Source organism: Saccopteryx bilineata, chromosome 8 (genome assembly GCF_036850765.1).
Source record: "Saccopteryx bilineata isolate mSacBil1 chromosome 8, mSacBil1_pri_phased_curated, whole genome shotgun sequence".
Taxonomy (NCBI): Eukaryota; Metazoa; Chordata; class Mammalia; order Chiroptera; family Emballonuridae; genus Saccopteryx; species Saccopteryx bilineata.
The window spans coordinates 51112795-51126243 of NC_089497.1; the positions used below are offsets into that span (position 1 = coordinate 51112795).

The 13449-nt window shown below is 37.8% G+C and overlaps 1 protein-coding gene across 6 annotated transcripts in view; it reads right to left on the reverse strand.

Moving 5' to 3' along the window:
* The window catches only part of GOLGB1 (golgin B1), a 73672-nt gene that overhangs the window by 52601 nt on the left and 7622 nt on the right, over positions 1-13449 (reverse strand). For 5 of the 6 annotated variants that reach the window (XM_066241438.1, XM_066241437.1, XM_066241436.1 and 2 more), the window contains exon 4: positions 524-640. In XM_066241438.1, coding sequence (XP_066097535.1) covers positions 524-640 — 117 coding nt within the window. Of the gene's footprint in view, positions 1-523; positions 641-11582; positions 11712-13449 lie in introns of all 6 variants that reach the window. The other variant, XM_066241439.1, reaches the window with a different exon arrangement.

A 13449-nucleotide genomic window follows, 5' to 3' on the forward strand; every position in this document is an offset into this window, starting at 1 on the left:
CCAGTCCAAATAGTCTGGTCCTAGTATCAGATAAAAATACACTGATACTGAAGAATGTCAAATCCTAGTGCCACTTAATATTAAATCACATAACCTATACCACTTTCTCATTACATACTCACTAAATAATCTTCTGATTATAATTTAACTTCCTACTAGGAGTTTATTATAGGGAAATAATTGACCTAATCATTTGTATTTCTTTTAGTTTATCTATCAGTCTCTTGAAGTTAGCATGAGTCCATTTCTAAGAGAGTGAATTGCTGAGTGCTATTAAAATCAAGTTTCTGGTCCTATAAAACTAAAAACAAGATCAGTTAGGTTACGACAAATTCATCAAGGTAAATAACACTTTGAATTCTTCTACAAGCACACCCTTTTAATTACCAGTGTAACACTCTAGCTTTATACTTTCATCTAGCAAGATTTTAAAAGTGAGTGTCTAAATTGACTCATCATGTAATAACCTGTTAGATTTTTATGATTCTTTATTGTAATGATTACAAGGTACCTTCCAACCTACCTGAGCAGCTTGCTCTGCCTGTGTCTGGCTGAGCCGGGCTTGCAAAGTGCCAATGAGTTCCTCCTTCTCTTTGAGCTGTTGCTTCATCATTGAAAATTCTTCCATCTCTGTTGAATTCTTATCAAATTTAAGACACACAAGAAAAAATTATTTAATCAAAAGAATTAGCAGTCTTAATTCTTTTATCTCTCTTTCTCATCTGCCCTAAATACCCACCAACATCCTTCTAGTATCTACTTTAAAGAAGAGAATTGCATGTACTACAGTTTAAAAAAAATTATAAAACTATTTTTCAGAGGAAGAAAGCAATAACAGTATTTAAAAAATGTCTCTCATACAGAATGTCAGTACAACTAGGTAGCAAAACCAAAAACCCATAGACAATATTTACAATAAAACAAAAATGGTTATCCCCCAAAGCCCAGAATACAAAAAGGTATGGACAACCCACCAAAAAGCACAAAGCATGCAAGGTATTAGAATCTGAGAGAGGGCCTGAGACCTGTGGTGGCACAATGGACAGGAGGTTGACCTGGAATGCTGAGGGTGACAGTTGGAAGTCCTGGGCTTGTGTGGTCAAGGCACATATGAAAAGCAACTGAGTTGATGTCCCCCCCACCTCCCGCTTTCTCTCTCTTTTCTCTAAAACCAAGAAATCTTAAAAAGGAATCTGTGAGAGGAAACAACAGAACAACATCTGATGGTCTTGAAAACAGGAAAACACCCAGAGTCAAAAATCACTTAATGGAAAACACAGCTGTTCAGTCTTAGCATGGCAGCTTAAATTGGCATGACTTGACCAGTCTTCATTATTGGGTAAGAAGTATTAACTGGCTAGAACATTATAGTTCCTCTGAATGCTCAAAACTGACTTAATAGGGCTGCCTTCCAAGACACTGCCATGCACTAAGATATATGTCTAGGAATGAAATAAAAATTGAGCAGAAAAAGGATAACCAAAACAGAAGAAAAAGAAGGTCAATGCATGTGCTACAGGACTCATTATCAACAAGCCATATGTAGCTATAAAAGGCTTGAAATAGGCGTACTGTGAATGAGGAATTTAATTATTACCATTATTTAATTTTAATTTAAAAACTGAAGACATAAAATTTTTTCATTAAATAAAACTATGTAGCCTGACATGTGGTGGATAAAGCGTCAACTTGGAAATGCTGAGGTCACCGGTTCAAAACCCTGGGCTTGCCTGGTCAAGGCACATATGGGAGTTGATGCTGCCTGCTCCTCCCCCCTTCTTTCTCTCTGTCTCTCTCTCTCTTCTCTCTCTCTCTTTCCCTCTCTCTTTTCTAAAATGAATAAATAAAAATAAGTAAATAAAACTATGTTTTGGTATGATTACATTTCACTTGACTTATCACATAAGATATTACTGAATTGTCTTGCAAGTATTTTTTTTTTGAAAAAATTTTTTTTTCTTTCTTTCTTTTACAGAGACAGAGAGAGTCAGAGAGAGGGATAGACAGGGACAGACAGACAGGAACGGAGAGATGAGAAGCATCAATCATTAGTTTTTCGTTGCACATTCAAACACCTTAGTTGTTCATTGATTGCTTTCTCATATGTGCCTTGACCATGGGCCTTCAGCAGACTGAGTAACCCCTTGCTTGAGCCAGCGACCTTGGGCTCAAGCTGGTGAGCTTTTGCTCAAACCAGATGAGCCCGCGCTCAAGCTGGCGACCTTGGGGCCTCGAACCTGGGTCTTCCGCATCCCAGTCCAACGCTTTACCCACTGCGCCACCGCCTGGTCATGCTGTCTTGCAAGTATTAAGTGTGCATGTTGCTCCTAGTGTTACAATAAATACAGCTCCTACCTAACTGGGTCCAATGGACTGACTCATTTTGATATCTTTTGTATACATCTATATAACATTGTATTGTGTTCTTTTAAATGTTCTATACAGACTAACAGTTGATACCTATGTATATCGTAACTGGTAATTAAACTGACATATAAATACTTACTATTTTAATTATAATTGAACTTTTTCTAGAGAAAAAATAAGAATAGACACATTTTTAAGTTTAAAATGAAGTCATAGTTCATTCCACTTTATTTCTGGGTAGCATTCCATTACGTGGACATACCACAGTCTGTTTAGTCATCTATGACAGACATGAGTTATTTCAAGTTTTTGGTTATTATAAGTAAAGTTCCTATGAACAACTATATGCAAGTCTTTGTATGAACATATGCTTTCATTTCTCACAGACTTAGCTTTGAAGTTGATATGCTTTTCAAAAACTCAAATTATTATCCTAAAAATTATGGAATTGTTTCTCAATGAAGATGCAAATAGTAAAGGAAAATAATGTTTCAGCCGTCATTTCAGTTATTGCAAAGCTTTTAGGTATGTCTAGAGCAACTTAAGTAAATGAATCTATTTTCTCAACAGGAAATTTTATGAAATCTAAACACAGATAAATTAGTTCCAATGAAAATATAGCATCCAAATTGAGATATATGATCAAAACTGCTGGGATGTAGTGAAAGCAGTAATGAAGAAAGTTTATATCATGCAGGCCTATCTCAAGAAAAAAGAGAGATCCCAAGTAAACAGCGTAACATTACATCTTTTCTTTTTTTTTTTTTTTTTCTATTTTCTTTTCTGAAGTTGGAAACGGGGAGGCAGGCAGACAGACTCCTGCATGCGCCTGACCGGGATCCACCCGGCATGCCCACCAGGGGGCGATGCTCTGCCCATCTGGGGCTCCGCTCTGCTGCAACCAGAGCCATTCTAGCGCCTGAGACAGAGGCCCTAGAGCCATCCCCAGTGCCCGGGCCAACTTTGCTCCAATGAAACCTTGGCTGCGGGAGGGGAAGAGAGAGACAGAGAGGTGGAGAAGCAGATGGGCACTTCTCCTGTGTGCCCTGGCCGGGAATCGAACCCGGGACTCCTGCACGCCAGGCCGACGCTCTACCACTGAGCCAACCGGCCAGGGCCCTAACATTACATCTTAAAGAACAAGCAACCCAAAGTCAGCAGAAGAAAGGAAATAATAAAAATTAGAGAACTGAATGAAGTAGAGAACAAAATAAACTATACATAAATTAATACAAGTTGATTCTTTGAAAAGATTAACTGACAAACTCCTGGCTAGACTCATTAAGGACAAGAGAAATGACTCATATAAAGAAAATCAGAAATAAAAAAGGAGAGGTTACCACAGATATCATAGATACACAAAGGAACATACCAGAGTACTATGAAAGACTATATGCCACCAAATTCAATGACCTAGAAGAAATGGATAATTTCTTAGAACTATACAATCTACCTAGACTGAATCATGAAAAAGTGAAAACCTAAACTGACCAATAAACAGTGAGGTAATTGAAACAACCATCAAAACCACCCCAAAAACAAAATTCTAGGACCCAATGATATTATCACCAGTGAATTCTACCAAACATTCAAAGAGATCTGGTACCTATCCTTCTCAAAGTCTCCCAAAAAAACTGAAGAAGAGGCAATACTTCCCAGCACATTTTATGAGGTCAACATAAGCCTGATACAAAAACCTAAAAAGGCAACCCACCAAATTCAACAATCTAGAAGAAGTGGATAAATTCCTAGAACTATACAATCTTCCTAGACTTAGTCATGAAAAAGTGGAAAACCTAAATAGAACTATTGGCAGGGAGAAAATAGAAACGAAAATAGAAACAACTATCAAAAACCTCCCAAAAAATAAAAGTTCAGGACCAGACGGCTACACTAGTGAATTCTACCAAACATTCACAGAAGATTTGGTTCCTATCCTTCTCAAAGTCTTCTAAAAAATAGAAGAAGCAATATTCCCTAACACATTGTATGAGGCCAACATAACCCTCACACCAAACCCTGGCTAGGACAATACTAAAAGAGAAAATTACAAACCAATATCTCTAATGAATACAGATGCAAAAATCCTAAACAAAATACTAGCAAATCAAACACAACAACACATTAAAAAATAATACATCAGATCAAGTGGAATTCATTCCAGGAACACAGGAATGGTTCAACATACATAAATTGATTAACGTAATACATCATATCAACAAAATTTTAAAAAATCATATGATCTTATCAATAGATGCAGAAAAGGCATTTGATAAGATACAACATCGCTTTATGTTTAAAACACTCAATAAGATGGATATAGAAGGAAAATACAGATGACATAATTTTGTGTATAGAAAACCCAGACCTCATCAAAAAACTATTAGAAACAATAAACAATATATTAAAGTCATAGAATACAATATTAACATATAAAAATATCCTTTCCTATATACCAATGAAATCACAGAAAATAAAAAAAATTTTAAATTCATTTTACAATATCAAAAAATTTTAAAGATTACAATTTCTAGGAATAAACTTAACAAATGATGTGAATGATCTATACACTGAAAACTACAAAAAAATCTTTAAAAAGACTGAAAAAGACACAACAAAATAGAAAGATATTCTGTGTTCATGAATTAGAAGAATCAACATAGTTAAAATAGCCTTACCCAAAGCAATATACAAATTTAATGCAATCCCATTAAAATCCCAATGTCATTTTTTAAAGAAATAGAAAAAATCATCATATTTGTATAGAACTACAAGAGACCCCAAATAGACAAGGCAATCCTGAGAAAAAAACCAACAAACCTGGACGTATCACCCTGACTTCAAATTATACTACAAAGACATGATAAGCAAAACAGCAAGGTATTGGAAGAAAAACAGACACACAGACCAGTGGAACAGAATCGAGAGCCCAGATATGAAACAATATGTATACAGGTAAACACTTTTTGAAAAAGAATCCAAAAACACACAATGAAGAAAAGAAAGCCTCTTGAATGAACGGTGCTGGGGAAATTGGAACGCCACATGTAAAAGAATGAAACTTGACTACAGTTTGTACCCATGTATAAAAATTAATTCAAAATGGATCAAAGACTTAAATATAAGATCTGAAACAATAAATTACATAGAAAACATAGATACTAAACTTATGGCCCTTGGCCATAGAGAACATTTTATGAATTTGACCCCAAAGGAATGGGAAGTAGTAAAGACAAAACAAATGAATGAGACTGTCAAACTAAAAAGCTTCTGCACAGCAAAAGAAACCTACAACAAAACAAAAAGGCAGCCAACCAAATGGGAGATGATATTTGTAAACAACAGCTCCGATAAGAGGTTAATACACAAAATATACAATGAACTCACAAAGCTCAGCAACAAACAGGCAAACAATCCAATTAAAAACTGGGGAGAGGCCTGACCAGGTAGCAGTGCAGTGAGTGGATAGAGCGTCGGACAGGGACATGGAGAACCCAGGTTCAAAACCCCGGGGTCACTGGCTTGAGCACAGGCTCACCAGCTTGAGTGCGGGGTCGCTGGCTTTAGCAAGGGCTTATTCGTTCTGCTGTAGCCTCTGGGTCAAGGCACAAATAAGAAAGCATTCAATGAACAAATAAGATGCCGCAACAAAGAATGGATGCTTCTCATCTCTCTCCCTTCCTGTCTGTTGGTCCCTATCTGTCCCTCTCTTTGACTCTCTATCTCTTTCAAAAAAAAAAAAAAAAATTAAAAAATGGGGAGAGGACCTGAACAGACACTTCTCCCAAGAGGACATACAAATGGCCAACAGATATATGAAAAGATGCTCATCTTAACTAGCTATATGAGAAATGCAAATCAAAACTACAGTGAGATACCAGCTCACACCTGTTAGATTAGCTATTCTCAACAAGACATTAAGGTGATAACAAGTGTTGGAGAGGTTGTGGAGAAAAAGGAACCCTTACTCACTGCTAGTGGGAATGTAAACTAGTACAGCCACTATGGAAAAGAGTATGGTGGTTGCACCCAGGCCAAATAACTCGGCTGGTTGGAGCATCATCTGGAAGTGCAGAGGTTGCCAGTTTGATTCCCGGTCAGGACAAATACAGAAACGGGTGTGCCTGTTTCTCTCCTGTTCTCTTTTCCTCATTCTAAAAATCAGTAAACATTAAAAAAAAAATAAAGGAGTATGGTGGTGCCACAAAATATTAAGAATAGCTACCATATGATCCAGAAATCCCTCCACTGTGTATCTACCTGGAAAACTTGAAAACATTTTTTCACAAAGACATATGCACCCCATGTTCATCACAGCATTATTCATGGTGGCCAACATATGGAAACCAAAGTGTCCCTTGATAAAGGATTGGATAAAGAAGATGTAGTGCATATATACAATGGAATATTACTCAGCCACACGAAAAGTTGAAATACTGCCATTGTGATAACATGGATGGACACTGAGGCTATAATGCTAAGCAAAGTAAGTAAATTAGAGAAAGCTAAGAACTATATGATTTCACTCATGTGGGATATAAAACTGAGACTCACAGACAAAAGTATGGTGATTATCAGAGAGAGGACAGAAGAGCAGTAGTGGGGGCTAAAGAGAACCAAACATACGGTGACAAAAGGTAGTTTCACTCAGGGTGATGGGCACACACACAATGTACAGATCAAGTGCCATTGAAATGTATACCTGCAATCTGTGTGATTATACAGACCAATGTCACCCCATTAAATTTAATTCCTAAATAAAAATAAAGTAAAAAATGTTCAGATATAATGTAAAATATACACCAAATTTCAGACATAGTGCAGGGAAAAAAAATAACATAAAAACATTTTATTTCTTTCTCCTTTTCCAGCTTTGAGTTACATTATGTAGAAGTGTCTATCCAGTCCTTTAGCCTTAACATCCAGGAAAAGCATGGGATCACCAGAGACCTAATGCAAGGATAATATAACTTTATACAAGGTTCAAACTTAAACAAATAGATTTACATATATAAGCTACCACGTCAATTACTTGAAAATCATAATGAAAACACCCAGAAAACTAGCTTTAAAGAAGAGACTATGAAGGATAAAGATCCTCTGTTCTAAGAAAAGGCAGGATTGGCTTTCCAGAAGCTTTAGGAGGCCTACATGAGTCTTCAAGAGAGTCTATGGTCACACAGAAAGTGTCAAATAGGGATTTGAAAACATCAGAAAGAGTTAAAAGCAGAGTCTAGTATACAGTAGATGACCATTAAATAGTTGTTAAATGCATTTTTGAAGAATTATTAAAAATATAGTATGGTTAATGATACACACCACAATTCAAAGGTAAAAAAAAAAAAAAAAGGATAATATTTTCACCCTGGCCAGATAGTTCGGTTAATTCGAGTGTTATCCCAAAACACAGAGGATGCTAATTTGATCCTTGCTCACACCACCCACAGGAACGAATTGATGTTCTCATCTCTCCGTCTCCCTTCATATCTCTCTAAAATCTTTTTTTTTTTTAAAGGTAACTATTTTCTACAAGGAATCTCATCTAGCTTTTGAGTCCACTCAACAGAATAAAATCTATCTTCACCTCATCAGTGACCATAGCTCAGTCTCTTCAAGTTTTCACCAATGCTTTTTAGGTATTTTCACTATTGCTTGAGGATTTCATCCCAGTATATTACATCTTTTTTTTCTCCCTCCTTCTGATAGACTCCTTTCAAGGGACTTTCTAAATACTTGCAGATTTGAAGCAGAGATGTTTTGGTATTGATGCTCTGATCTAGCCTCTCAACCAACTAGGCATCCTCCGCAGGAAGGCTGGCCCAACCTGTTTACAATTTGAACCCACTGTTGAAAAGCATAGGCCTTATTATACATTCTGCTCATACAGATCCCACATTCTGCAGCCTCCTCGACCTGACCCCATGCCTCTTCCAGTCCTCTTAGCATTTGCATACCCCCACAGTCCTATCAGACATTCTAGACTCCCCAGTTGACACACATATGCAACGGGAACCAGACAGCCTACCATAGGCTCATTTTGTCAAGACCTCTCCTCTAGACCTTTCCAATAAACCATGGTTGGCGGCTCTGCATACAGAATATACTGAATGTTTGACTTCCCTAAAGAGGTTGAAGTTTTCCCAGGCTATGCCCTGAAAAACAAGTAAGCCCCTGTAGGGAAAATAGCTGTGGTTAGGCTTGCTCACTTGTTTTCCGGCTGCAAGCACTTTGCACAATTAGTGTGTGAGCACATGGCACAAAGCCATGTGTGTAGAGCCTACATAAGGCTGTGGGTACGGGTGGATCGCTGACCCGCCACAGCGAGGGAGGGGTGTTCCTGATCGCTTACCCATTACTATAAAGGACGATTTTCCCGATCACCAGGCTGCTGCCGCAAGAAGCGATTCGCCCCTGTCTGTTTATTTTCAGCCTCTGCGAGAATCCAATAAACAGGAATGGCCCAACACCTTTTGACTCCGTGCTTCTTCTGTGGTTTGCCCCAATCCAGTGTGAACACACCCAAGCTCAGCCACTGGCATTGCAACCCCCTTGCTCCAAGATTCCTCAGTCTCTCTGGCATTACTCCTAACCTTTGCCCATTTCCCAAAGATTTGATTGTGGAGTAGGAGGAAAATAATTTTTATATTATCTTGTAAGTATAATATTTTGAACATATTAAACTAAATTAAATATACAGGGTGTCCTCAGGTCACAACAGTCTTGATGTCCAACATTTCAAGTTTACAGCGCTCCCATAAAAACTTCAAAGAATTAAGACGTGAGTGTTTCAGCTTAGCTGTTAACATCAAACTTACAGACTACATGGTGAACTAGTTTCAGACTAGCCTGGAACAATTCTTTAAGAAGGTAGAGAGGGCCTGACCTGTGGTGGCGCAGTGGATAAAGTGTCAACCTGGAAACACTGAGGTTGCCGGTTCGAAACCCTGGGCTTGCCTGGTCAAGGCACATATGGAAGTTGATGCTTCCTGCTCCTCCCCCCTTCTCTCTCTCTCTCTCTCTCCTCTCTATAATGAATAAATAAAAACTAAAAAAAAAAAAAAAAAAAAAAAGAAGGTAGAGAGGCTTACAACACATCCTGTACCCTCTCCAGCAGCTGATTCGCAACATGACACACCTGTAGTAAAGGTAGAACCATCTCCAGCGTCTCCTGCATGTTCCTCAGGCAATCCTGATTCACCTGACCCAGTATCTCCAGCACCTTCTGCAGGTTCTCCTGCCTCTCCAGCTTCCTCCTCCCAATAGGTCACTCTCTCCCACCTTACCATGCCTCTTCCAGTGTGCAAGCCAACCACAGGAATAAAGGTAAGAATTTTTTTTAATACTCATTTTAGTCATTTTATCTGTTACTACTGTAAGGTGTATAATACAGTATATTTACCATATTTTTTGCTCCATAAGACGCACTTTTTTCCCCCAAAGAGTGGAGGGGAAAATTCCCATGTGTCTTATGGAACAAAAAATACAGTATTTTATTAAACATTTAAACATACCATTTGGTTCAGAATATTTATTTTCTTATTTTCCTCCTTAAAACCCTAGGTGTGTCTTATGGTCAGGTGCGTCTTATGGAGCGAAAAATACAGTGTGTCCTTTTCCATTTTGTGTGGCTTAGTTATATTTTAATGTTCTAGATGATGATTTTACAATTGTGTTAGGACAAGTGACTTAGGCTAGGGTATGTTTTGATTTACACCAAAATTCAGGTTACGTCACTGTCATAGGAACTAAACTATGTTATAACCCGAGGACCCCATGTATTGGTAAAATTAATTTCACCTGTTTCTTCTTCACCTATTGTAATAAAGCTGATAAAAAGGTTTAAATTATACATATGGATTACATTATGCTATTACGACAATATTGGACAATGTTGGCATAGACCAAAGTGAAGGGTAGGGGAAAGGAACCAAGAAAATCTTAGAAATCTAACTGTCATCTCTTTGAACACAGCACAAAAAATAATGGAAGAGGCAAGCCTGTTATATCACAAAAGCTTTCCTGAACCGAGACTCTTTTTAAAAGTTGAGGAGAATTGATTTCACACAAAAATAAGGATCTGGGCCCTGGCCGGTTGGCTCAGCGGTAGAGCATGGGCCCAGCGTCTGGATTCCGGGTTCATTCCCAGTCAGGGAACCCAGCAGAAGTGACCATCTGCTTCTCCACCCCTCCCCCCTTTCTTTCTCTTTTTCTCTCTCCTCCGCTCCTACAGCCACGGCTCAAGGGGTCTGAGTGAGTAGGCCCCAGTGCTGAGGATCCTTTCGTGCCCTTTGCCTCAGGCACTAAAATGACTTAGTTGAATGCAACATTGTCCCCAGATGTGCAGAGCATCGCCCCCTAGTGGACTTTCCGTGTGGATCCTGATCAGGGCACATGCAGGAGTCTGTCTGCCTCCCTGCCTCTCATACAATAAAAAAATAAGGATCCGAAGGATCAAGTTATATAGTCCATAAGATACATTAAAAAAAAAAATCTATGGAGCAGAATAATATACCATTTATAAGCTATAATAGGATATCAGAGATATGTTCAAAAAACAAATAAAAATTATACTCTTTCAACAGGTGTTAAAAATTATGAAAATTACACAAGGCAAGAAAGAAGAACATAAATCAGAATTAGAAAAACTCAGAAATTAGGTGACAGAACTCAGAAAGAATTTGATATAAAAGAAAATCATTTAAGAAAGACAAAACAATAAAAAACACAAAAATAAATAAACACAAAATGGAATGCCTTAAGTCAAAGAGAAAAATGAAGAAACTTATAAAATGAAAAGATAGAAAAAATTGAGACAAAGTGACAATGTTACAGATAAATCAAAGATGAAACATACAGCTAAAAGAAGTCACTAATGAAGAAAACAGGCCACACACAACAAGCTATATAATTCAAGGAAACTCTTCTGAAATAAAAATACATGAAACTAGATATCAAAAGAGCATACTGGGTATCTATAAACATTAAGAATGACAATCACGTGTACAGTCTAGTAAAATTACCAGGTTTAGGAAAGAAGGAAGGAAAAGAAGGGAAGGGAGGAAAGGAAAGAAAAGGAAGGAGAAATAAAAATAATTGATAAGTAACATGGATAAAATATCCACCGGGCACCTAAAAAGATGTATGTGTCAGATAATAAGCCAATACGCTTCAGTGAACTGTTACCTTAATGATTATGAGGTGACATAAACCCCTACCTGTGTAGCTTGCTCTGCCTGTGCCTGGGTAAGCTGAGCTTGCAAACTGCTAATTAGTTCCTCCTTCTCCTGGAGTGTACGTTTTAACTTTTCTATTTCCAACCTTTTCTTTGCAGAACTGGGGTCACGCTGAGAATGCAGGAGATAAAGTCATTTCTTTTAAAAAAAATTGCAATTAATATATTTTTGATCTTTTGCTCGAATTTGCCCTATAAAACCATTTGATTATAGTTTTATCAAAATGATAGGTGACCTGTGGTGGCACAGTAGATAAAGCATCACCTGGAATGCTGAGGTCGCTGGTTTGAAACCCTGGGCTTGCCTGGTCAAGACCCAGGTAAGAAGCAGCTATTATGAGTTGATGCTTCCTGCTCCTCCCACCCTTTCTCTCTCTCTCCTCTCTCTAAATCAATAAATAAATTGATAGGAATGAGAAATAACACCTTACCTAACAACAAGGATGACACTTTAAAAGTTTTACATTTTCAGTAGGGCCAACTAGCTCCTACTATACCCATCCTTCCTCATATAACAGCTATAAATTTAAATAAGAAATAAAAACAGCTACTTGATCATGAGGAGAGCAACAAAAAGCGATGATACTGGAGGAGAGTTGATAGTTGGAAAAAAATGTTTCCCATTTTTATGGTTTTTAGTCTGAGTGCAAAACCAGTCAGTGTCATGTAGGACTCAACAGAAAACTCAGTCTTACTGCCTCCAAGAACCAGAGGCCAAAACTGCTCAGTGAGGGGCAAACATCAGAAAAGAACCAGTTAGTGAGGGGAAATCCAAATCTTTCAACAGTCTACTTTTCGCCCCAAAAGTTCCTTAGGCGGAACCAGAGTTTGCCTCCCAATTGAATTCATCTCACCTCCCGCCAATGAACCTAGTCTCCTTAATGGAACTACACGGAATAATTTTATACTTTCTTCCACAAAGCAGTGGACAAGCACCCGGGGGTTGCCACCATTTCCTCAGCTACACTTTGCACAGAACATCTAGCTCTGTAATCGGTAGGTGTACAACAGTTTCCAGGGCTGCTGTGAGAAACTACTGGAACTTAAGTCATTTAATCCAGGGGTCTCAAACTCGCGGCCCGCCGAACAACAAAATTGTTCGGCGGGCCGCGAGTTTGAGACCCCTGATTTAATCCAATCCTTTTATCTAAATAGGAAGAAAGCGATGCTATAAACTGTTGATTTGTTTATGGTCTCAGAGCTTTAAAAAAAGGAAGGCATATTATAAAATGACTAATTAAAAAATCTAACAGCATAGCAGAGGAAAAGAACGTTAGAAGAAAACAATTTGGGGAGAGGTGGCTGCTACTGAAGTTAGGGGAAGAACTACCAGAGGGGAAACCAAGAAGTAAAAAAAAAGAATAATATTAAGAAATTAACTGAGAAGAATGAGAGAGCTTCTAAAATAAGTTTTGAGAAGTTAAATAAGGCTATTGATGCAGAAAAAGGAATGTTTTTGGAGCATTAGACCCAAAAAGAAAGATTAACTAGGGAGCTAACTAGTTACTCCAAAGACTGTGCCTAGAGAACCGATTAAAACCTAATTTCCCAAGAAATAAAAGTATTGAGAATAAGAATACTAGTGGGTCAAAGAGTGAGGCAAGATGAAATTAAGAAAATAAAAAGATTTCCTATGCAGAGTAAAGTCTAGGCCAACTGTGGTGTGCACTGTGATATATTAGCCTCCAAATATTCTATGCCAAGTTTGGAAAGGTAGTAAAGATGAGCATTGAAACAATACTTTAGTTTTAAAGGGCACCACTTTCCTTACTTCTCTATCTCCAATTTCAAACTCTTTTATTGGTGGTGGTCGATTTTCAACCTTTTTTTTTCATGGCACAAACACACAC